General features: G+C 41.4%; 1 protein-coding gene across 1 annotated transcript in view; it reads right to left on the bottom strand.

Annotated features, from left to right (window-relative positions):
• Nucleotides 1–3,930: 3,930 nt before the first annotated feature.
• The window catches only part of KIF1A (kinesin family member 1A), a 483,588-nt gene continuing 461,499 nt past the window's right edge, over nt 3,931–26,019 (bottom strand). Inside the window, 4 exon segments of the mRNA XM_030216849.1 lie at nt 3,931–3,973; nt 10,520–10,638; nt 13,410–13,602; nt 19,887–20,036. Coding sequence (XP_030072709.1) covers nt 3,931–3,973; nt 10,520–10,638; nt 13,410–13,602; nt 19,887–20,036 — 505 coding nt within the window.

Here is a 26,019-nt window from a genome sequence, read left to right as displayed (position 1 = left end):
GAGACTTTATAGTACTTCTTGGAGGCCTTATTCTATCTTTGTTTTCCCCCAAAGTAAATTAAGGCCTTTAGCATGTTAGCTGAATGCACAATTAATTTGTTAAATATTTTTCATTACTGACTCTAGGCTATGTAAGATAATAGGTTCCTTTAAGTAATCTACCAGCCTGGTATCAGATTGTCTGTCCTCATTTTCTGGCACACTACCTTTTCATGATCTCTCTCTCTCTCAGACCTTAACATTCGAAATAGAGAGAACCTGTATTATGCTTATGTCATTAAACTGTTAACTTTCAGATCTCTTTGGTTCACCTTCTTTATGTACTGTAGTCCCCATATAATGTGTCTTGATATAACATAGGATCACTTATAATGTGGACAAAGGTTGGGCCCTTTATTTTCTGTTGTTGTTATTATAGATTATACTATAGACCTAGTATAACACAGATTTACTTGTAACATGGTCAAATACCTTCTGCCCAGTGTCCATATTATATGGGTTCTACAGTGTATCAACTTCTCAGTGGTTCCAATGTTTCAGTCCTTCAGTTCTTTCTCCCCTTCCTAATTTTACAAAAATAGAGACCAAAGTGCATAGCTCACCTCCACTGAAAACCAAACATACTATACCTGACTTGACAAATATACAACAAAAGAGATAAGAAAGTGTCAAATAGAAGTCACATACAGCTGTGACTTTAGGTTTCTATTCTATCTAAAATTTCAATATTTGCTGTTATATTATATATGAAGATTGTATTTTGTTTGTTCAGTGTTATCTGCCTTCACAACGTGCCCAAAGCAGGCACAAAACCTAAATAAGGGTCTTTTTTACTAAGCCATGGTAAAATTTCTGTGTTAGTTTTAGCACGTGAAATTGGCATATGCTGGATCATTTTTTACTGTGACGGGAAAAGGCCTTTTTAAAAATGGGACAGTAAACGGCTGTGCGCTAATGTTAAAATTAGCGTGTGGCTCTTTATTACCTGAGCCCTTACCACCACCTATTTAGAAAGCGATAAGGGCTCACATGCTACTCATGCTATCAGGCAGTGTGAGGCAATATGGCTGCGCTGTCGATTACTGCAGGACCGCCCCTGCGGTAGAAAATAGAAAATTATTTTCTACTGCAGGAAGCTACGCACGCCAACTTTGGAACTACTGCTGAGTGCCTGTGCTACCCCAGTGGTAGGGTTGAATTGGCGCATGCTACCCGCGCAGTAGCCCTACTGTGGCTTAGTAAAAGGTCCTCTAAGTAAATAGCTAATTGTTAATCAACAGCAGGCAAACATGCCTTTTGAGGTTTTCTTATTGGTCTGTATGCAATAGACTGCATAGGAGCCGACTCTGTGGGTGCTGTGGGTGCTTGAGCACCCCCAATATTGAGAAAATTCCTTGTATGTGTCCAGGGAGGTGTTATTTCCATTGGGCTTTCTGATAAAAGGGACTGAATTAGCACAAGTTGGAAACTTGTCAGCAGTTGCAGCTTTTTTTGTGCTTGTTACCATGTATCCTATATATACACACATTTTGTTGTTGATGGGGTAAACATAGGACATATGTCAAACCCTAGGTTGGAGAAGGTAGAAATTCACAGAGAAGGCTGTCATATGCTAATCATTTTAGGACTTCAATTACGTTGAAATATTAGGACAAGGTAACTGAATAACCAATTCTTTTGCAATGATGGTAGTTAACAATGCTGTTACTTGGTGTGCTATGGAAAAGCCCTGTTCCTTAATGAAAATAAATGCGTCTAATCATAGGTAGTGAGTAATGCATTTAGATATACTTCCTATCTGTGGTACAACCAAAGTGGTTTACATATTATATAATAGGTACTTTCTCTGTCCCTAGTGGGCTCACAGTCTAAGTTTCTGGACCTGGAACAATGTGAAAGATAAGTTAGAGAAGGTGACAAGGATATATATTATATAAAGTTTTTTTAAAAACTGTCAAAATTCACCCCACATTTACACCTTGCATGCCACAAAATCATATTACCCCTCCTCTGCCCGATTTTCCAAGGAACAACTCAACTGCTCTAATCCCCATCTCATTGTCTGGAAAAGGCAAAGCCTCTAGAAGTGAGTCAACCAGAATTTTTAGAAACAAAGATATGCGTTTATAAAATTCAACTGTTTGACCCTAGGTTAATCTTTAACTCTCCTCCTTTTGGGAAAAAAATAAAAATGCAAATGTACATTTGCTGGTACAGGCAACTCATGTCATGTTCAAGGACCTTGTTCAGTTAGGCCAACTGTGCCAAGGAAGTGGTTTGCTTAATGCTGGGAAAGGATAGAAGATAGAGTACGCTACTGTGAACACCTTTGTTGGCCAAAACAATAGTACTGTTGGAGGAGACTTCTTTTGTTACTCAGGCATAGTCTGTTTCAGGGGAAAAGAGTATCTAAACAAAGAAAGAAAGTATGGGAGATAAAAAGAAATATAAGAAAATACCTGTACCATAATGTATGCATATTTATATATCTCTGTGAAATGATAATGTAATTACATATGTGTGTGACAATACATCTGTGCTAGGGATGTGCATTTATTAGTGCACATTTGGTTTGTTAGCATGTCTTAAAAAATTAGTGCATGCAAAACTGATTTAGAATATGCATTAACTTATGAATTTATGTGTGTACAATCGATTTGAGTACATTAAAAATTTCTGTGTGTTAAATATTTTTATTAAACCAAATGTCTGAAAATAAAATAAAATAAATCTGAAAATTTCCAAATATTCCAAAAATAAACCAAAAATGTTTTGGCCATGCACATCCCTACTATGTGCCACTGCCTTAGGACTTCGTAACTCTACATTTTCAAACCTTTTTAAGTGCTCCTTTTACAAAGCCACACTAGTGATTCCGGTGCGGCAAATGCGATGAAGCCTATTTAATTCCTATGGGCTTCACCACATTTGTCATGCTGGAATTGCTCCACTGCTTTGTAAAAGAAGCCCTAAGTTTGTGCATATGTGTGTGTATGTATGTATATATATATATATATATATATATATATATATATATATATATATATATATATACATACATACACATACTGTGTCTCACCTTAATAGCACTCTTTGTGAACAATTGACTGCAAATTAAAAGGAATATAGCTGCAATAAAATCTTCCTCCCAGTTAGATTTAAATAAGGGATATGAGAGAGCAGCAGTTAGTGCAATGTTATATGTGCAGCAGAGCAAGCACACTTGTGTATATGGGTGAATAATCTTACACATTCACCTACAGGGCTGTGAGAAGGGAATGAGGTTCTGAGGATACAGTTGGACCCTCCTTGTGTTTCCAGTTCCACTATGCCCATATTCCAAGATGGACACTTGCTCTACAAAAATGAACTGAGTGATTCTGCATAAATCAATAAAACAGGATCAAGCAGGTCTAAAGCTTTTATGGAATTAAATATAAATAGTACTTTATAAATATAACCTTAAATTATTCCAGCTTCTTTTCTAATAGTTTAGAATTTGGTTATAGTGACTGGCATTCCATAAGTTATGTAGTGATTTGTTTGCGGGTGGAAGCAGTTCCTTGTGACCTGTACCTTCTTTGGAATGTCCTCAATTTCTCCTAAACCTGAAGGTCTCTGCTTTCAACATCTCTCCTCTTGTCATGTGACACTTTCACCCAACCATGGAACAGAGAACATCACGTGGTCACAAAAGATATGCTCAAGGCAACTGTCACAGGCTTGGCCGCAATGAGTGAAATTAATTTTCTCTCTACAAGGAGTGTACAGCATGAGTCCTCCAGTAGATAGGGTGGTAGGGGATGGGAAGGCAATGTGATAGATTCAAAGTTAAGATGCTAGGTGGGATGCTGTACAAAGTCAGGCTTCTGGATGCCACTGGCAGATGAAAGTTGGAGTGGTGGAAGATGGGGCACAGACAGTGTCCTGCTAGATTCTCATCTGAGCTGTTCTCCTTCTGGATAACTTGGATCTGATTTTGGAAATAGAGAAAAGAATTCAGTGGTCAGCATAAGAAAAATGTACATTTTTGAATTCTTGATACATTAGAGATAAAGAAAAAACTGGTGGAAAATATGGAAAATAACACTAGAAAGTGTTATTCTGGGTGTGAGCCCAGGCCGAGGCCTAGTATAGGATTTTGGCCAAGGGCTAGGGTAGACCGAACAGGCCCTATGCACCACCCCAGCCACCAAGCCCTGCACACACACAACAGCTAACAGGCACCACCAGAAAATGGGAGATAGAGCATTCAGGCGGGCCTCACGGCCGATCGGGAACCCACTTGCACAGAGTCCAAGCAAGCGGGCCTCATGGCCGACTGGGAACCTAGTCACACTCTGGGAGGGGAGAAAGAACAATGAAGGGTCCCCTAGGGACTGAGCACAAGCAGCGCACACAGTGCAGGGTAGAGACACAAGAAAAAGGGTGAGAGAACCTCTAAAGGTATACACAAGGCTGTGCCACAGGGCAATCAAGAATACAGGAAGCCCCAGAAGGGAACACTCTAGGCTGTACTATACAGCACTCAAGGGAAAAAGGGAACCAACTATAGGAATACACTCTAGGCTGAACCATTCAGCACTCAGGGAAAGGGGAAGCCATTCAAAGGACTACTCTAAGTCATACCACTAGGCACTCGAAAAAAAGGGAAACCACTCATAGGAATACACTAGGCTGTGCCCCACAGCACTCAAGGGAACTAGGCTGCACCTTACAGCATACAAAGATACAGGAAACCCAACAAGAAACACACTAGGTTGTACCATATAGTGCACAAAGGAAAACTACCTATAAGAATACGCAAAGCTGGCCCCACAACACACAAGGGAAAAGGGAACAGTAAGCAAACAGAGGAAGCTGCCTTGACACACACAGACCAGAGAAGGAGCACTGCTCACCGGAAACAAGAAACAGATTCAGCAAACAAAGAGAACTAAAACCAACAAACAGGAGCAATATTACAAGGACAGGGGGACTGCCAAACAGAGGCAGAGCCACAGGGAGCAGAGCAACAGCTCAGCACAACAAAGGGAACACACAGACAGCACAAGGTTAGAGCAGGAGAAAGCAGACCAGGTGTGGGGGAGTGAGGCAATTAAGCTCATGCTGGGATATCCAGCACACACACACACACACACACACAAAATAAACAAGCACCGAGGAGAAAGGCTAAACTCCAACGGGAACACAAGCACCCAAGCACAGGCTGGCTTCAGATGAGCAAACAAAGCAATCAACGCTAAAGCAAGAATTGCAGGGAAAGGCAGGCTTAAATGGATCAAGCTTCTGAGGTCTGCTGGCTCAGCCCCTGACAAGCCAATCAGGAGCGAGTCCCAAACATTCCCCTGCCTATCCAGCAGAATCATAACAGAAAGACTATCAAGCAAATTAGGTCACAGTATGAAAAGGGGTAATTAGAGAAAGGGTAGACAGACCATAGTTTTAGTGTTATTAGGCATAGGGAAAAATTAATTAATGTTATAGTTATGCACAGTTACTTCAGTAATTCAAAGGTTTATATTTTTCCTTCAGACAGTTTCCTAATGAAGAAAAATTGCATATAAATTCACATTCTAATGACTAGAAAATTTGTGAATAGCATGTGTCTCACAATATCTGAGTAGTACCCTCATTCACTTGGAGGATCCCACCAAGCACTGAATATGCCTTGTCTACACCTGCGCATATGATTCTACTTTGGCGGCCTCCCATCTGCAAGCTGGATCCCCATTTACCCCAGACACAAGCATTATTAATTAAGGGTTCGATATTCAGGCGGCAGGCCTTTGCCTGCTGTAGGCAGATATTTATTTATTTAATATATTTATACCCCACATTTTCCCACCTATTTGCAGGCTCAATGTGGCTTACATGCCTGCTGTACCTGAAGACCCTGAAAACCTGTCTGTTCTCACAAGACCATTTTACAAACCTACCTTGTAATTTGTTTTACTTTTTTATTCTCAACAGTTGAATGTCCTTTGGATGAAGACGCTGTCATATTTCATTTCTTGTTTTGTCGACTTGTTTGATTTGTATTCCGTTATTATTCCAGATTGTACACCGCCATAGTATTTATTAATGGACGATGGTCAATCAGATAATGACTAGATAAATAAAGACACCTCTCTGGTCTATGGTGAATTGTAATAATTAAAATGTATAAATAAAAGTTAAAAACAAAAACAAAGAAAAGAAATAAGACTGGGAAGACTAAAGAGAGAGTGAACTAGGTCCTCCCCACCTTCCATATCTCGCTTTCCATCCAGCCTTCACTGGCGTGGACAGGGCTGCTGAGCATTTAGAAAAAGACATCTTGTTATAACATCTATATTAGTCAACACTGGCTGCAATAATAATTTAGGTCTGATTTTGTCTGATTTACTTGACGCTGAGAATTTAGAAACGGCATGCCTTTTGAGGGCCTCTGTGGTATTCTAATGTCTATTTAAGCTGTCCCTCTTTGGTTATCCTGATGAGACTAGCTTGACTTGGTGCCTGTGGTACTTCAATATCAAGAATGCCTTGCTGGAGGAACTGCTCCAGTTTCCAGGAGGGCAGATCCCCTGGGACAAGGGCAAGTCTCTATGTAAATCTCGGATCTCTCTGTTCCTGCCTTGCCATTGAGAGGCGCAAGTTACCTCAGGCCAGTTGTTCGATTATAGTGATTGCTACTCTTGTTATGGCGCAGAGAGATGGTCCCTTCTTCAGTGAATGCTCCTTGATCCTTAGAGGGGCATTTTTGATATGACATCCAAATCTGATTTGGATGTTTTGCAAAAAAATATAAAAAATCCAGTGCCAACATGGTCATTTTTGAACAAAAAAAAAAGGCTATCTTTTTGGTTAACAAAATTCCCCCTTTTAGATGTTTTGTGCTCAGTGCATCTTTCTTTAAGTGCTATTTTCAAACAAAAACCGTTCAAGGGAAAAATGCACAAAAATAAGTTATTGGGATGTCTGGGGCCAGCAGTCTTACTAGACAGGCCAAACATCTCAGCAGAGCAGTGGGGCAGCCTAAGGGGCATTGTAGTGAACTTCACATAAAAGGTCCCAGGTACACATCACATCATAACCACTGCACTGACCACTAGGCTACTCCAGGGACTTGCTTGCTTCTCTATTAATGTCCCTCAGTGAATCTCTAAGAGGAATGGCAATTATATCTGCAGCTGTCATTCATTCAGTTTCTCCTCTATGGTCTTGTCCTCCCTGAATGCCCCTTTATGATCTAATGATCACATGGATTCTCTTGCAGGCTTTCTCCTTCTGATGTACCTGAAAAAGTTGTGAGTTTTTGCCTCTGCGGCAAGTTTCTTTTCATATTCTCTTTCAGCCTTCTTTATCAGTGCTTTGCACCTAACTTGCCAGTGCTTATTTCCTCCATTTGGGTCCTTTTTACATTCTTTGAAGGACATTTTTTTGGCTCTAATAGTCTGTTTCACTTTACCTTTTAACCATGCTGACTGTCGATTTCTCTTCTTTCCAGCTTTGTAAATATGTAGAATGCATTTATTTCCAGACATTTGATCTACTGTTGAGTGGTTGCATCATTCAAGTGTGTAGCCGAGTCATTTGAAAACCTTTGGATGTGCAGGGTGTTATGCATAATCCCAAAAATTGCAAGTGCAAATTTGGGTGCGTGCCCAATTTGTGCATGCAATTTAATTGACTAACGAGCCAATTAGTGAAATCAATTAATATGTATGTGCGTAAACTTAGGCATGTGATCCACACCTAAATTTTACACATGTCCCAGAAAAGAGAGCATGGAAATGGGAGGCTCATGTGCATTTCGGGGTGGAGTGTGGGCGTGGATTTGAGTTATGCATGCAATTATAGAATAATGGGGTTCTGTGTGTAAATTTAGGCGGGGGCATTTGCACCACGTTTTCATTAGGTACCAATGGACGTTGCCTAAATTTACTTGTGACCCCTGTGCTTAAGTGCTGTTCTATAAACTGTGTCTAACTTTAGACACAGTTTATAGAATAGTGCTTAAGTAGGTTTTTTTTCTGCCCCAATTTGTTTTAGGCACGATTATAGATTTCACCCCAATAGACTACAGAGGAGCACTGCAGTTGTAGTCTGTGCAGTAATTACATCTGCTTTGTCCATAGTATACTGACAGGTTCCAAGGCTGCACTACTCCTTATACTGGTGATGACGTCACTGAAATGTCAGTGTTCTCTACCTCAATCTGCTGGTATGGGACATAACCTACTCATCGAGACTGGTCTAGCAGGACTCAAGGAAAGGAAATTATAGTATAGCCTCGATTATTCAATCTTCGCTTAATCCAAACATTTGGCATATCCCACACACCCCTGGTGATGTCATCACATTATTTCAATAAAAATCTTTGTTTTTGAACAATTTTTGAAATCAGAACTCTATGCCTTTGTTTATGCATCGTTTGAGGAGTTTATGCAGTGTTTTCCATATTATCTGACTTTTTACTTATTTGACAACAGGTCGGTCCCGTTTACATTGGATAATCAAGACTGTACTGTATCAAGTAAGAATAAATTTCACCTTGCTCACAACTCACTTTATTTACCATACTTCACAGAGTGCACTCAATGAGGGCAATTGTATTACAGGGTGCATAGTAGGAGCCTGTTCTGTAAAGGAATGCAGGTGGCCTACTTTCCTTTATAGAATATCGATTATATATGTGCTTAACATTTAGGTGAAAGGACTTATGGCAGTCATAAAGCTGGTATGTTAATACCTAAGTGTTGCAAGTACACTCGTATCTTGAAAGATTCTATAAATTATGTGCATAAGTTTGAGCAGGACCATGCTCTACCATTGCGTACACCCTTTACAAATACGCACTCTGTGAGTTAAGCAGGTATTTACAGAACAGCATAGAATTTTGGTAATTATGCACACATTTGTACACATACAGACATAAATACTATTAACTGCTGGATGTCTGCAATTAGATATTTAACAAGACTCAGATATTGTTGACAACATATGACTCACCTGATAATCCTACACTGTTTATTTTAGATTGCGATTGGTGAGAAGGTTGAAGAATTTGTTGAAATCACAAAATGTTAGAATGGCTGTACAGAGCTTAATTAGTGCATGTTTTGACTGTACAAATGTATTGTTATTGAGGATTCAGAGGACTCAAATTAAAACCTTTGCAAACGGTACATAATTCTGTGGCCAGGGTCTTGACTGGTACTGCTAGGGGTCGAGCATATTACACCAGTAGTTGAAAAGCTTGCACTGGCTTCCTATTGAGTATAGGGTTCATTTTAAAGTTGCTTGTTTGATTTTTAAGATTCTTAAGCAACAAGTCTCAGAAATACTGGCAATGAGTCTTCATATATTCCAACCAAACTGATCATTAAGATCGGCAACTCAGAAATTACTGTGATATTCCATCTCATCATGTGATACGTACTGATGAGTATAGAAGTTTTTACACTGCTGGCTCAGGTTTACTGGAATAAGTTGCCAATGTGAATAAGGAACATTACGGAACTCAAAAGAATTAAAAAAAAAAAAAAGCTCAAGACATTGTTATTTATGCAGGCCTACAGGTGGGGTGATGAATAATGATTTAGAATCTGTTTTAGGATTTTGACTTTTAAGATATTCTGTGATGGTGCTTGAATATTCAGTTTGTTTTTATATTATGTATGTGATTATGTAATCTGCTGAGAACTTTGGTTCGAGTGGAATAAAAGTTTTTAAATAAATAAATAAACATCCATGCATTTAATCGGCACATAGATGTTAGGGCCTATGTTATAGAATTACCCTTTAGATGGCTGTAAGGATAAGGGACTGAGCTGGATACCATCAATGATAGATCATTTTGATTGCTATGGGGCCCTTTTACTAAAGTGTGTTAAGTAGTTAATGCCCTGTGTTAGCATGTAGTTACCACACAAGTGCAGTAATTGCTACTGAGGAAGCATGACAACCCTGCTAATTCACGTGCTAGCTGTATGCTGTGTTAGACAGAGAGAACTGGGAGTGTTATGGGTATGCACTGCACACTGCAGTTAGCACATAGTACTTACTGTTGTATGCTCTCACTTGTTCAGTTAGTATGAATGTACTCACCACATCCGTGCTAATTGCAAATAGTCTTAAAATACAGTCAAGAACCTTTTAGTGCAGTAACTACAGAACAGATGCTTCACATGCCCCCAACAGTTACTGCACGTTAATATTTGCTGTTAAAATGTGGTATTTCTCTATGTACAGGGAAACAATAAACTTTTTTGTACTTTTCTACAACATCCCTTTGGGTATATTTCTAATACAAGAGGGTGCAAAACCTGAACAAGATTAAAACCAAAAATTACTGAATAAACTAATAGCGGGAATAGACATTAGGATCGTGGTGTTAATCGTTCAAGGGCCAATTCTTCTCCTTCCATCCTCTGCCCTGGTGAACATGAGGTTGGTTTAATCCACAAACTATCATTACGTCCAAGTTTATGTCTTATGAAATCACAAGGTGGATAGACGCTGCTTCTCTTACCGGATTGATCCAGCAAGCAGGGGATTAAATGCATACAGCCAGTCATGCATTTCTTTATCATTGCTTGCCTGCAGAAGGATTCCACGATGCTCTGTGCAAACTGCAAATGTGTTGGGGGTCTGAAACAGAAAAAATGCATGTCAGAAGGACAAAGGTTTTCAGAATATGACTAAGTAACTGGAGCCTAGAGGTCAATGCAGAGCACTGTAAACCAGGGGACCCAAGTTCAATTCTCACTTTATTTCTCTTTTTTTTCCATTAAATTGTGAGCCCTCCAGAAACAGACATATACTTAATGAATCTAAATATTTATGACACTTGCAAGCCTGAAGGCTATTGAGGTGTACAGTCAGATACAGTATTTCCCTGTTCCAGGAGGGCTCAGCATTTAAAATAAAAGAATTGTATGGGGATATGAACCTGGGTGCCCTGGATTAAAGTCTATTGCATTGACCACTAAGCTGCCCCTCTGCTTTGCAAGGATGTCTGTGTGGAAAATATTTGAAAAAAATGTTGCCAGACGTCCTTATAGTAACGTGGAGGGGAATAATCGAACGTCGCCGGCGATCTATTTTGGCGGCGGCGCAACAGCTGGTGGGAACCGTATTTTCAAAAAAGATGGCCGGCCAGCTTTTTTTTCGATAATACGGTGTGGGCTGGCGAAATGCCTTGGATTTCGCCGGGTATGAGATAGCCAGTTTTCTTTTTCTGCGATAATGGAAAAAACTGCCGGCGATCTCAAACCCGACGAAATCCAAGGCATTTGGCCGTGGGAGGAGCCAGCATTTGTAGTGCAATGGTCCCCCTCACATGCCAGGACACCAACCGGGCACCCTAGGGGACACTTCAAACATCTTTTATAAACAACCAAATTAGCTTCCAGGTGCATAGCACCCTTCCCTTGTGTGCTGAGTCCCCCAAATCCCCCCCAAAACCCACTGCCCACAAGTGTGCACCATTACCCTAGCCCTAAGGGCTGAAGGGGGCACCTACATGTGGGTACAGTGGGTTTTGGGGGGTTTGGGAGGGCTCAACATTACCCACCACAAGTGGTACAGGTAGGGGGGGATGGGCCTGGCTCTGCCTTTCTGCAGTCCACTGCAACCAACAACAACTGTTCCAGGGACCTGCATACTGCTGTCAGGGTGCTGGGTATAACATTTGAGGCTGGCATACAGGCTGGCAAAAAAGGTTTGCATTTTAATAATTTTAGTGTGGGAGGGGGTTGACGACCACTGGGGGAGTAAGGGGAGGTCATCCCCCATTCCCTCCGGTGGTCATCTGGTCAGTTGGGGCACCTTTTTGAGGCTTGGTCGTGAAAATAAAAGGACCAAGTAAACCCGGCGAAATACTGCTTATCACCGGGTTTTATTTTTCCATTATCCGCGAAAGCCGGCCATCTTGTAGCCACGCTCAAGCCTGCCCATGTCCCGCCTTCGCTTCGCCGCCAACACGCCCCTTTGAACTTTCACCGGCGAGGCGAAGGGAAAGCGGCGAAGCTATCACAAATGTAGCTTTCGATTATACGCTTTTCGCCGCTTTTGCGAAATCGCCGGCCATATCTCAATTTGTGTCAGGAAATAGCCGGCAATTACTTTCGATTATAAGCTGGATAGTAACATAGTAGATGACGGCAGAAAAAAGACCTGCACGGTCCATCCAGTCTGCCCAACAAGACAACTCATGTGTGCTACTTTTTGTGTTTACCCTACTTTGATTTGTACCTGTGCTCTTCAGGGCACAGACCGTATAAGTCTGCCCAGCACTATCCCCGCCTCCCAACCACCAGCCCCGCCTCCCAACCACCGGCTCTGGCACAGACCGTATAAGTCTGTCCAGCACTATCCTCGCCTCCCACCACTGGCTCTGGCACAGGCCGTATAAGTCTGCCCAGCACTATCCCCGCCTCCCAACCTCCAGCCCCGCCTCCCACTACCGGCACTAAGCTGCCCCTCTGCTTTGCAAGGATGTCTGTGTGGAAAATATTTGAAAAAAATGTTGCCAGACAGACGTCCTTATCTGTTTTTTTTTTTTGCATCATAATTTGGATGTTTCAGTTTATTTATTTATTTATTTTATTTCCAGAGGCTTGATATAACACATGAGGTCCAGCATAGCTACTGCATGGTTTACAATACTAATATAAAATAAATGGGGAGGAGACAGGAAGGAGGGGTGACAATGGAATACAGATTATCCTAAGATCTCAGAGAATATGTGGGTTTTTAGTTGTGATTTGTAAAATGGTTTGGACGTTCTCGAGTATTTTCAAACATGAAACCTTGACATATTTCCTGTTTGAAAATGGCTGTGAGATGGACTTTTTTGGACATTATGAGCAGGACGTCCTTTTGAAAATGCCACCCATTGTCTCTTTTCCTTCCTTTTTCATCTTGTTTCAGTATATATAACCTAAACTTTATCCCCTACCTCATCATTTTAGCTGCATTGTACCTCTACTGAAAAGGTTAAAGATGGTTTCTACCTTCATTTTGCAATGCTGTCCCCAAACAGTTTGAGGTCAATATTGATCAAGATTTATGAACTGTATATAGATATCCAGTGGAGTAAGTTTTCAGTTAAATTTCCAGGTAAATCTACTGGATCACTTTAGGCCTGCTTTTTATGTAGACTAATTTCTCTATACAAATTTAATTAGGAAGTACTCAATATGATGCTATCTAGCTAAATAGATTAAGCCAGCCCCACCCTTTTTTGTCCACGCAACTTTGACTTCACAAAACATTTGTGTAGGTAATTGGTCAGACAAAGAAGGTAAATATTTAAAGGGCAAATATTTATGTGATTTAAAATTCAATTTTAACTACAATCTTTTGAATATGGACCTCGTACTTCTAAGTTCATGTGGTAGTCATGTTCTCTTCCATACCTTAAGCATAGCCTGCTGGTCCTCACTGTATTCCACCTGAGCTGATGAGAGGTTGAGGATAGCCCTCTCCACAGAGTCCTTGTCAGTATTGTAGATGTAAACATAGGGGCGTCTTACTACAACATATCGCTTTACCCAGCCGTTGGTATGAGGCTCTAGGAAATGAAGGGTCCCTTTCTTTGAGACAATCGGGCTGAATGTGAAAATGAAATAAAGTTAGAAAGAATAATAATTACATCATATGTGATAAATATGTGATAAGTGCATTTTTCTAAGAAAAGGAACTAACAAAAATAAACAAAAAAACTCTTAAATATTTTTCTTCAAAACAGCATTGTTTTCCAGTCCATTTACTATTTCTTTAATAATAATTATAATCAGTTGGCCATATAGATGATATAGCTTTCTGTTTATTAAGCACCTTGTGACCCTGTGTAATCACTATAAACACATACTTTCACTTCTAGGGTAGAAGGCTCGCAACTATTTCCATAATATATGGGAGACAGGTCCAGAAAGTAAAGGTACTTTTGGGAGAGTATAGAATGGGTAGTAACACCTAGCATTAGAACTCATGAATCTGTTAGGCAAAAGTTGAACTAGAACTATTATGCTGCATGTAGAAGACCTGAATTTGATTATTGCCTCAGTTTTTCTTATTCATAAGTAAGCCAGGGCTAGGGATGCTGTAGAGACATTACTGACAGCTCCAAGCAGGAGAGAATCCTAGTCATTGCACAATGGCAATACCTGGTGATCAGATATAGGGATCAAGCTGCAAGCCTTTGTTCATGTAAACAACAACCTCTTTAAAGTTTTATGTATGACTATTTTAATGTCAATTTGATAGCTTCTTACATGCAACAGATAAATAGTTGTTCACATATAGCAAGGTTAGCATAAGCTTAAGACTCCCTCTGAGCTCTGTGGGATCATGTACTTAGTTTACACTGCAGAGACCATTCAAAAGTTCTTAATTACAAACACATAAAAAGGTCCAGAGCCTCAGTTCAAAGTAGGCACAAACTGGTCTAGTCCAAGGTCAGAATAACCAATAACCACACATACAACTCATTTCAGCACCAAGCTTCACTGATTTCCATACCTGATTTCTATAGCACAGCTCAACAGTCCTTAAGTTGATGAGAAAAACATTTTTGTCCACAGCAATACCTTTTCCAGGCTTTGGGATAGAACGGGTTCCTCAGGGGAAAGTCTGAGTTCCTCCCAGTGAAAGATGAATGGGGCAATTCTATAGCAGGGTGCCTTTATACAGGTGCCCAGAGAGTACCTATGATGTACCTATTCTATAAAGAAAGGGTGGTATCTACTCTCCTTTATAGAGTACTAACAAGTGAAATATGTGCATATAATTTAGGTATAGGCACTTATGTCAGCCATAGAACTAGTACAAGTCATAAATACAGGGCTTTTTTTGAGGGGGTACTTGGGGGTACTGAGTACCAGCACCTTTTCCATTGTCTCCTAAAATTGACCCATGGTCCCCAAGTTTTAATGAAAGAGCTCAGGCTCTACATACCAATTCTGCCTTGTCATAGATTCTGTGACTAGTTGCAGGGGGCCTGGCTATTGTGGGGTGGGTCCCTTAGTGATCACCCCCCCCCCCCCCCCGAAGGGGTGGCCTGGCATTTGAGAACCGGCACGTTTTTCACTAGAAAAACTGCACTGTAAGAATATAAGAATTTTTGAAAGGGCGACTATGACAAAATGAGGAAAATGGTTAAAAAGAAGATGAAAGGGTTGGCCGCAAAGGTTAGGTCTTTAAATCAGGCATGGGCATTGTTAATACTATTGTGGAAGCCCAGACCAGATATATTCCACGTATTAACAAAGGTGGAAAGAATGGCAAACGACAGCCAGTGTGGTTAAATGGTTTAGTGAAAGAGGCTATTAGAGCCAAAAGAGCATCCTTCAAAGAATGGAAAAAGGATCTGAATGAACAAATAAGAATCAACATAAGCAGTGTCAAGCTAGATGCAAAGCACTGATAAAGAAGGCTAAAGGAGAATATGAAGAAAAACTTGCCATGGAGACAAAAACTCATAGTAGCACCTTTTTCAGGTACATCAGAAGCAGAAAGCCTGTGAGGGACACTCAGGGAGTACAAGGCCATAGCAGAGAGATTAAATTAATTTTTTTGCTTTCGGTCTTTATGGAAGAAGATGGAAGAGATCTACTCTACCAGAAATGATTTTCAAGGGTGAAGATGCGGAGGAACTGAAAAAAATCTCGTTGAACCTGGAAGACATACTGAGCCAAACTGACAGGTTAAAGAGTTATAAATCACCTGGACCAGATGGTGTACATCCAAGGGTATTGAAAGAACTCAAATATGAAATTGCTGATCTGTTGTTAGTGATCTGTAACCTGTTGTTAAAATTGTCTGTCGTACCTGAAGATTGGAGGGTAGCCAATGTAATGCCGATTTTTTAAAAGGGTTCCAGGGGTGATCCAGGAAATTACAGACCGGTAAGCCTGATTTTAGTGCTGGGGAAAATAGTTGAAACTATTATAAAGAATAACATACCGGAACATATAGACAGGGGAGCAGGTAATCCACCTCAATGGATGAACAACAAATCCCACAGAGAGAAAACACACAGAAGTGGACCAATGACTCCAGAAAACTGGGGCAACTGCATTGAACAATAAACAAACTTTAATGCAGACTCGACACAGATCTGTGTTTCAGCCACAGGCCTACCTCAGGAGTCTTTGATGGTCTGTATTCAGATGTATAGTCCTGGTATAAAAGGGGTCTTTAAAAAGACCTTTGTGATCTGAAATCAAGGAACAGCGCTAAGCGTGGCTTGTATCCGCAAGTAAACATGTGTGGAACATATAGACAAACATGATTTAATGGGACAGAGTGAACATGGGTTCAGCCAAGAAAGGTCTTGGCTCACCAATTTGCTTCATTTCTTCGAAAGCATAAATAAACATATGGATAAAGGTGAGCCGGTTGTTGTAGTGTATCTGGATTTTCAGAAAGATTTTGACAAAGTTCCTCATGAGAGACGCCTAAGAAAATAAAAAAATTATGGGATAGGAGGCATGTTCTTCTGTGGATTAGGAATTGGTTATTGGACAGAAAACAGAGGGTAGGGTTAAATGGTCATTTTTCTCAATGGAGGAGGGTGAATGGTAGAGTGCCGCAGGGATCTGTACTGGGACCAGTGCAATTTAATATATTTATAAATGATCTGGATGACACAAAACTATTCAAAGTTGTCAAAACACATGCGGATTGTGAAAAATTGCAGGAAGACCTTAGGAAACAGGAACACTGGGCATCCAATTTAATATGGACAAATAAATGCAAAGTGAAGCACACTGGGAAGAAAAATCTGAATCATAGTTACCTGATGCTAGGGTTCACACTCAAGAAAAAGATCTAGGTATCATTGTAGACAACATGCTGAAATCTTCTGCCCAGTGTGCCAAAAAAGCAAACAGGATGCTAGGAATTATTAGGAAAGGGATGCAAAATATGACCAAGAATATTATAGTGCCTCTGTATTACTCCATGGTGCAACCTCATCTTGACTATTGCGTTCAATTCTGGTCACCGTATCTCAAGAAAGATATAGCGGAATTAGAAAAGGATCAAAGAAGAGCGACCAAAATGATAAAGGGGTTGGAACTCTTCCCATATGAGGAAAGGCTAAAGAGGTTAGGGCTCTTCACCTTAGAAAAGAGACGGCTGAGGGGGGATATAACTGAGGTCTATAAAATCCTGAGAAGTGTAGAATGGGTAGAAGTGAATTGATTTTTCATTCTTTCAAAAAGTATACAGACCAGGGGACACTCAATGAAATTACATGGAAATACTTTTAAAGCAAATAGGAGGAAATCTTTTTTTTCACTCAAAAAATATTTAAGCACTGGAACTCACTGCCAGAGTTTGTGGTAAGAGCAGTTAACGTATCTGGGTTTAAAAACGGTTTGGACAAGTTCCTGGAGGAAAACTCCATAGTCTGTAATTGAGATGGGCAAGGGAGAAGCCACTGCTTGTCCTGGGATTAGTAGCATGGAATTCTGCTACTAATTTGGTTTCTGCCTGGTACTTGTGGCCTGGATTGACCACTGTTTGCAGCAGGATACTGGACTAGATGGACCATTCGACTGATCCAGTATGGCTATTCTTATGTTCTTATGCCATGCCAGGTCAGACGAATGGTCCATCTAGCAGTATCCTGATTCCAACAGTGGCAAATCCAGGTCACAAGTACCTGGCAGAAACCCAAATAGCAGCAACATTCTATGCTACTAATCCCAGGGCAAGCAATAGCTGTTCTCATGCCTAAATGCTGGGTACTCGCTTAACTTATAGTATTCTATAAGTTATATGCATAACTGTGAGTCCTGCCCTCACTCCATCTGTGTGTATGCCTACCTGTAAAATATTCATGATGTAAGATGCATACAGTATATTTACAGGATAGTACTTAGGCATTTTGGTATTTACAGGTTTATGTGCAGACATATGCAGGTAAATGCCATTATTCTAAACATTTATGTGTGTAATTGTCACGTTAATGTTAGTGCTCATGTTATAGAATTAACCCCATAATGTGGTTATCAGCAGGACCAGCCTTACCAGTTGTGGGACCCTGTGTAGACCAGTTTTGAGGGCCCACCTCCATGTAGTCTGGTATGTCCCTCTGTGTCCAAATATCTTCTCCCCCTCCCCCCCCCCACCTGAAAACAGCATTTCTCTGTAGAGGGCTCAGGGCAGAGGCAGCAATTCACATAGTCCATCTGCCGCAGACCCTGGAACCTGTTCTCAACTGCATCCCACCTTTGTGGAAGTAGGAAGTTATGTCAGAATAGGGTGGGACACTGCAGACAGCAAGGCCCTATGAGATGGCCTATGAGAACCGCTGCTGCTGCACTGAACTCTCTACAGAGAACTGCCGTTTTAAGGTAGGGTGGGAGGTGGGGGTTCAGAAACTGGAGGATATGCTGGAGTGGGGCCTCTAGGAGAATGGGACCCTGCTTAAGGCCGGCCCTGGTTGCCAGTGTAATGAATAAACTGAACCATTATGGCACTCCCCTTTAGGTGATGCCAAAATGATATACCCAAAACGTTGGTTAGTTAAACTTGAGAATATTCTGGTCTGAAGATGAGGAACTGGTAGAAGAGAGACTTTGCATCAGACTTTCTTGCTTCCAGTTTCATCAGACCAAGAGGGGTTTTGGAGAGGAAAGAAGCATGCCTCCTGTCTCTAAAGTCCTGCAGTGGGTGCAGAGGAACACACAGTAAAGTCCCTGTGAAAACGTCTTTCATTCTTTCTCTTGGACCAGCGACTATAAACTCTTTCTGAGGGATCCAGCTTGTAGAGTGCAGTAGCCCTATTCTAACGGAATAAATCTTTCACTCTGGATGGGTCTGTCTTTTATGGGAACAGAAGATCCTGATCTGTGTTACTGGTGTAAACAAAGATCTTTGCAGAAGACTTGTGTATCCCATACCTATCAAAAGGTATCCAGCCATGTGACATAGGAGAAAGGAGATAGCTGCTCAGTCAGTGCTTTGTTCAAAAAAGTCCAGAATAGAAAAGGAGAAGGAAATAAAAAGAAGTGATTCAAGCAAATGGAGAAAGGTTACCACAAGGTTTCTTAGGGAACTTAGGGGGTCTTTTACTAAGGCGCACTAGCGCTTTTAGCTCACGTTAAGAATTAGCATGCGTTAAACAGTGACACCCATTATATTCCTGTGTGTGTCTTAGAGTTTACCGCACAATGATTGTTAGCGCAAGCTAAACATACTAGTGCACCTTAGTAAAAGACCCCCTTAGAACTCAAAAGGGAAGGAAGGAGACCTAGGAGAAATCTCTATTCTACTTTGTAACTATATCCTGTGAAACTTGCAACTAAAACTAGTACTACTGCATTGCTTTGCTGTGAAGAAATTTTCTTGTAAAGGCTTCAATATTGGAATCAATTCATCTCCTAGCTTGCTTGAGCCTGAATTTTTTACCAGAATTGTCTTGTAGCTTGGAGTCAAAGCACTGGCCTCCCATCTGAGCGGGTCCTTAGTTCAAACTTTCTAGAACCTTGACCTTACATAGGGTTCTGTGGGAGTACTGGTGGTGCATGGCCCCCTGATGAGTACTATCACTATAATGACTGAACTAAGTAAATTTTGAGGGGATACATAATAGGGTGAAAACTCCTTCAATTATTGCACTTGAAGGCTCATCGCACTAGATCCTGTCAAGCTGGGCAATGGAGGGTTAAGTGACTTGCCCAGAGTCACAAGGAGCTGCAGTGGGAATCAAACTCAGTTCCCCAGGATCAAAGTCCACTGCACTAACCACTAGGCTCCTCCTCTTGTCCATCGCTTCATCTTGCCCTACACCCTAGCTATTTCTTTCTGCTTCCATCACTGAAGCTCATGGACCTTTCACATTACTGGCCTCTTCAGTTTCTTTCAAAGTCCAATGCCCCTACCTGACCCGGATCTCTTGAATATCAGGGACAAACATGCGCTGAGTGCTTTTTTCATCTTCAGTGCTTGTAGATGGAGATTTTTTCTGTTCTCCGTCCTGTACCACCAATTCAAGTTCTGGACTAGCTGCTCGAGAACAAGGGTGAGGGCTTCTAAAAGGAAGACAGTAATATTGTAACTTTCAAATTTACACCTTGACGGCATCAATATGTTCAAAATAACCCTGGTGAATGTTAAGGATATGCATTTGTTTTCTAACAAAATAAAAAGAGCAATGAGAACCTTCATTTCATTAGAGTATAAAATGAAAATAAACCCTTTCTGTTTTTTTGCTTCCTTTCATTTTTCAGATGGAAAAAAATGTTTCTTTTCATCCACCTGAGCAGTTGCAAACCTAATGAGTTGCGAGCTGTAGCTTACAAGAGGCTCCCTGCAGCTGTAGCAACCCAATATCTCTATCTCCAGGAGATGGTGATGGATGCCTAGTGCAGGGCAGGGCTGCTATGGTGAAGGCTCATAAGCCCAGTTGGATGCCCAAAGGAAAGATCTGTGACTGGCTGTAGTGGCTTTGGGGAATATCCAGAGGAGTCTGGGTCCCTTCCCTGCCTAGGCAAGTCCTTTAGTGAGGAGGTCTGGGCCACAGCCCATTTGAGAGCCAGACTATTAAAAAAAAAGATTTTGAAGAAGAAGAAGCACTTTTAGTAGAAAGAGAGAGGGGTGGGCCTTAGCACAGAGGTGCTGCCTGGACCTTGCCCAGGAAAACTGGTGTGGTGAGAGAGAGCTCCATGACTGCCAGAGGGTAAGTGACTCCTACAGGTTTTTCTTTCTTTTTTTTTTTTTTGGATGGGGTTCACTTTTATGTTTATTTCATTCTTAAAAAGTTATTGAACTGAAATAAACAAATAAACATCCACCAAAATGAATCAAGAACTTTGCCCATGCACAAAATCTGGACCAGAATAACTAAAAAAAAAAATCAAGAATTGCCAATTGGGTAATAAGTTATAGAATAATAGTGCTTATGCTTGTGATTGGTGTCATAAATTGGCATTTACGTGCACAAGTGCTAGGTGCTATTCTATGACATACATGTCAAAATCACTCAATGCATAAGTTTGAGGGAATGCATGTTGTAGTGGGTCATGGCATGTCTCTAATTTATGCATGTAACTTATAGAATACTACAATTTACACATTGTTTCAATGCACAATTAGGCACCAACCATTACGACTTCTATTGACTTGGCATAACAGTTGGTGCCTAATGTTAGGCATGCCAATGCCAATTTACAGTTGTATTCTATAACATAATCCTGGCACCCAAATGCCATTATAGAATTGGCAGTAAGTGTGCGACATTGGGATGTCTAAATCTTGGTGCCAATTTGTAGAATTGCCACCTAAGTCTATTGACATAGAATAATTTATAAATAATTTTTCACATATTACAGTTGAAACTTAGGAAAAAAGTTTATATGGGTGCCTTTTATTAGCTACATTTATGTGGCCTGAGGGTAGACGTTTCTTGGCCGATATTTAGCCAGTGGCAGTCAACATTTTTTAAATGCTGCCTGTCGCCAGCTAAATTAGCAGAGGATATTCAGTTTCAGGCCATATCTGGGCACTGGAACTGAATATCCATAGCTAATTATGGATGTCCTTGCTGCCAGAGCTTATGCAGGTCCCGGATGAGGTCCAAAATGGATCTGCCGAGTTGCAGCTGTAACTAGACACACAGGACTGGCTCTCTGCATGCTGCTGCTTTCGCTGCCAGTTCCGCCTCCTCTGATATAACTTCCTCTTTCAGAAGAGGCTAGAGGCAGGGCTGGCAGTGGAAGCAGCAGCATGCAGAGAGCTGGTCCCATGTGTCTGTGCTGCTTCAACTTCAGGCGTTTCCAGGGGAAGCCAAATTTAGTTTACAGATAGAAGTGGATAGGAGTGAAGCAGCAAGTTCAAGTATCACAGTGCATTTTGGAGAGAACGTTAAGAGATAAGTTCACGTTTTGAGTTATTTAGATTAAGCACTATATTATAGGCTATACCACATAAAAAAACAAGAGTGACCAGATGAAACAAGTGCTATGTCCGCGTGACATTAAAAGATATATTGCCGTAAACAGTGGTGGTTGCTGAGAGCACTCTATAATCTAAGCAAGAAAAAATAAAATAGAAAACAGAAAAAGAAGTAATTGATATATACATTTAAATGCTGGTAGCTGTATCTATATTTCAGTCTTGGTTTTGGTAGTTTATGTCAACTTCAGGCTTGGCAGAGCTGACAGTGGAAGGGAGCAAAAGATACTGCATGACAGTGGGCAGGGTTGGAGTGATAAAGAGAGAAAAATGAGGTAATGGTGGATAGGAGGGGGAGAGGGAGACCCAGAGGAAGAGGATAGAGCCAGAGGCAAAGAAGAGGGGAAAGAGGAGAGGATGACAATCTTGGATGGGAGACAAAGAGAGATGGGGCAATACTGGATGGAACAGCGAGAGAGAGACAGAGGCAACGCTGGATGATGCGGGAGGGGGGGGGGGAAGAGGAGAGAGGCAGAGGCAATGATGGGGGGAGGAAAAGGGAAAGGTGAGAGATTGGGCAATGATGGGTGGAAGACTGAGAAAGAGAGACAGGGCAATACTGGAAGGGAGGATGAGAGAGAGACTGAGGAATACTGGATGGGCTGGAGAGAGAGAGAGAGAGACAGGCAATGTTGGATGGTGAATGGGAAGAGAAAGAGGCAGGAACAATGCTAAATGATGTAGGGGAAAGGGAGAGAGATGGGGAGTGCATGCCAAGGGGAGAGAGACGGGTCAATGCTGGATGGGTGGGGAGGGGAGGGGAGGGAGGGAGGTCAATGCTGGATGGTGGAGGGAAGGGATGTCAATACTGGATGGCAAGGAGGGGGAGATCATTGCTGGATGGCAGGGAGTGGAGGGGGAGGTCATTTCTGGATGGCAGAGAGGGGGAGGGGTGGACAATGCTGGATGGCAGAGAGGGAGGTCAGTGCAGTATGGCAGGGGCAGGGCAATATTGCATCGGGAATAGAGCGAGAGAGCGAGAGAGAGAGAGAGAGAGAGAGAGAGATATGGCAATGCTGAATATCATGGGGTGGGGAAGAGAGAGAGAGAGACAAGGGTAATGATGCATGTCATGGGCAGAAAGAGAAAGAAAGACAAGGGCTAGAAGGCAGTGGCGGGCAGAGAGACAGAGGAAATACTGGATGTCTGAGCAGGGAGAGAGATAAGATTCTAGATGGTAGAGGGAGAGAGAAGGAGAGACACACACAGAAAAGATACTGGATGGCAGTGGAGGAAGGGGGAGATTAAGAGGAGATGCAAGATGACTGGGGAGAGAGAGGAAAATTAGTGAAAGAAGAAGGAGAATGGAAGGGCCAGGGTGAGGGAAGGTGATGGAAATCTGTTGGTAGCCACAGTAAAAAGAGGGAGCATGAAGAATGGTAATAAGAATAAATGAAATTTGAATGGATAGGCAGAAAAAAAGGAAGTAAACTGAAAGGAACAGATTTGTTGGAGATAGATGTAGTGGAGGAGATGAAGAAGACAGATGGCAAGAAAATGACAAATGGACAGGAGAGCCTTCGAAAGAGAGTTGAAAGAAGACAGGAAAGCAGTAAAGAGAGACTGAGACCAACACAATTTGAAAAATTAAGTGGCCAGACAACAAAGGTAGAAAAAACAAATTAAATTTAGGATGAGGTAATGTGGTGGCCGTGTTAATATACTTTAAAGGATAATAAAAAAAAATTAAATTAAAAATGGAAATTAAGGTGATACCTTTTTACGTGTCTAAATGCAATTTTTTTTACTAGTTTTCTAGCTTTCCAAGGTCAAAACCTCTTTTTCAGGTCAGACCACTATACTGCTGATGTGGAGGGGCATAATCGAACGCGAACGCCCATCTCCATGGGCGTCTATGTCCAAGAACGGATACGTGAAGGGGCGGGACAGACCGTATTTTGGAAAAAAATGGCCGCCCATCTTTTTTTTGATAATATGGTTTGTGCCCGGCAAATGCATCGGAGTTGTGCGGATTTGAGATGGGCGGTTTCATTTTTCGGTGATAATGGAAACCGAAGGCGCCCAGCTCAAAAACGAACAAATCCAAGGCATTTGGTTGTGGGAGGGGCCAGGATTCATAGTGCACTGGTCCCCCTGACATGCCAGGACACCAACCGGGCACCCTAGGGGGCACTTATAACAATTAATAAAAACAGTCAAATACCTCCCAAGTCCATAGCTCCATTCCTTTGGGTGCTGAGCCCCTCAAATCCCCCCCAAACCCCACTGCCCACAACTCTACACCATTACCATAGCCCTAAGGGGTGAAGGGGGGCACCTACATGTGGGTACAGTGGGTTTTGGGGGCGGTTTGGAGGGCTCCCATTTACCACCACAAGTGTAATAGTTAGGGGGGGATGGGCCTGGGTCCACCTGCCTGAAGTCCCCTGCACCCACTAACAACTGCTCCAGGGACCTGCATACTGCTGTGATGGAGCCTGGGTATGGCATTTGATGGTGGCATACAGGCTGGAAAAAAAAGTTGTTAAAGTTGGTTTTTTTTGGTGGGAGGGGGTTAGTGACCACTGGGGTAGTCAGGGGTGGTCATCCCCGATTCCCTCTGGTGGTCATCTGGTCATTTAGGGCACTTTTATGGGACTTGTTTGTGAAAAAAAAGGGTCCAAAAGAGTGACCTAAATTTGTGCTAAAATCGCCTTTGTTTTTTCGAATATCGGCCGAAGGCGCCCATCTCTCCTCGGCTGATAAACACACCCCAGTTCCGCCTTCACCACGCCTCTGACACGCCCCCGTCAACTTTGTTCGTTCCTGCGACGGAGTGCAGTTGAAGACACCCAAAATCGGCTTTCGATTATACTGATTTGGGCGCCTTTGCGAGATGGGTGCCTATCTCCCGATTTGGGTCGAAATCTGGGCGCCTGTCACTTTCGAAAATAAGACTGATAGTATACTGTCCTGACCTAAGGAAGGAGGTTTTGGCCTTCATAAGCAAGTACAAAAAATATGTTATTCCAAGTATCACCTTATTTTCCATTTCTCATTTATTTAATTTTTAATGTAGTTATTGGAATATGTCAGTTTTTGAAATTTAGATCTGATCTCTTTATATTTTGCACAGTACAGGGGGAACATGCATCACTTTCTGTTTCTCTGGTTTTGTACTCTACACGGAGTCTCACTTTTTAGTTTAATTTTTGTCTACATATATCTATTTTTAGTGTGTGGTTACATATTCTATAATTGGTTAGGGTTTTCTGTGTGTGAAAGAGACCAGGTATTCTGTTAGCATTGAAAGTCTGTGTAAGATCAGCTTGTACTAATCTGGCTTATTTAGTTTTCCAGTATGTGTATTGATGTTCTAGTGTCCACTGCAATGTTTATGGTGCTACCTTTACCTAAATAGGTCCTTATTATGTGACTCCTGAAAGCTAGTGTTATGGCAAGGTAGAATTGCATTATATACCCTGAGTGATGTTTTTTAGAGTTTTATATTGTTTCACAATATGCCTGGTACTGGATTTCGGATTTGGATTTAGTTCTAGCTCACGCCCTTTTCAGTTGTAGCTTAATGAGTGTTACATTCAGACATAGTAGGTATTTTTCTGCCTCTGGAAAGCTTACAATCTGTTTGTACCTGGGGCAATGGAGGATTAAATGATTGTCCAAGATCTGAAAGATTTCCAGTGGGATTTGAATCCTGGTTTCCCTGGTTCTCAGGTGCACTATACTTTAGGTACCGCTAATACAGATAGAGCATATTCCAAACATGTTTGGTAACTCAACAATAAACTAAAGGACAGTTGATTTGAAACCTGGTGGTTATGGTTATGACTGTAATATCAAATGTATAAATGCTGAGAAAACAGTGATTAATACAAGATTTTGTTCATAATGTTGCAAATTTGTACTACTATTGGTATTATTCTTTATTTTTTTAACTATATATAAGAATTTTCCAAATGTATGTATATACCAGCTTCCTTTCTATCCACAAATGAAGTATTGTGTGTGTAGGAGCAAATTCACATCTGGCCCTGCCCCCACAGTTCACTTCTGGCCCTGGAACGGGCCCAGCCCCCAGTTCCACTTCCTTTTTGTCTACAA

The sequence above is a fragment of the Microcaecilia unicolor genome, chromosome 10 (genome assembly GCF_901765095.1).
Source record: "Microcaecilia unicolor chromosome 10, aMicUni1.1, whole genome shotgun sequence".
NCBI classification, from domain to species: domain Eukaryota; kingdom Metazoa; phylum Chordata; class Amphibia; order Gymnophiona; family Siphonopidae; genus Microcaecilia; species Microcaecilia unicolor.
Note: the sequence above shows the minus strand (reverse complement) of the source record. Positions and strands in the feature narration are given on the sequence as shown.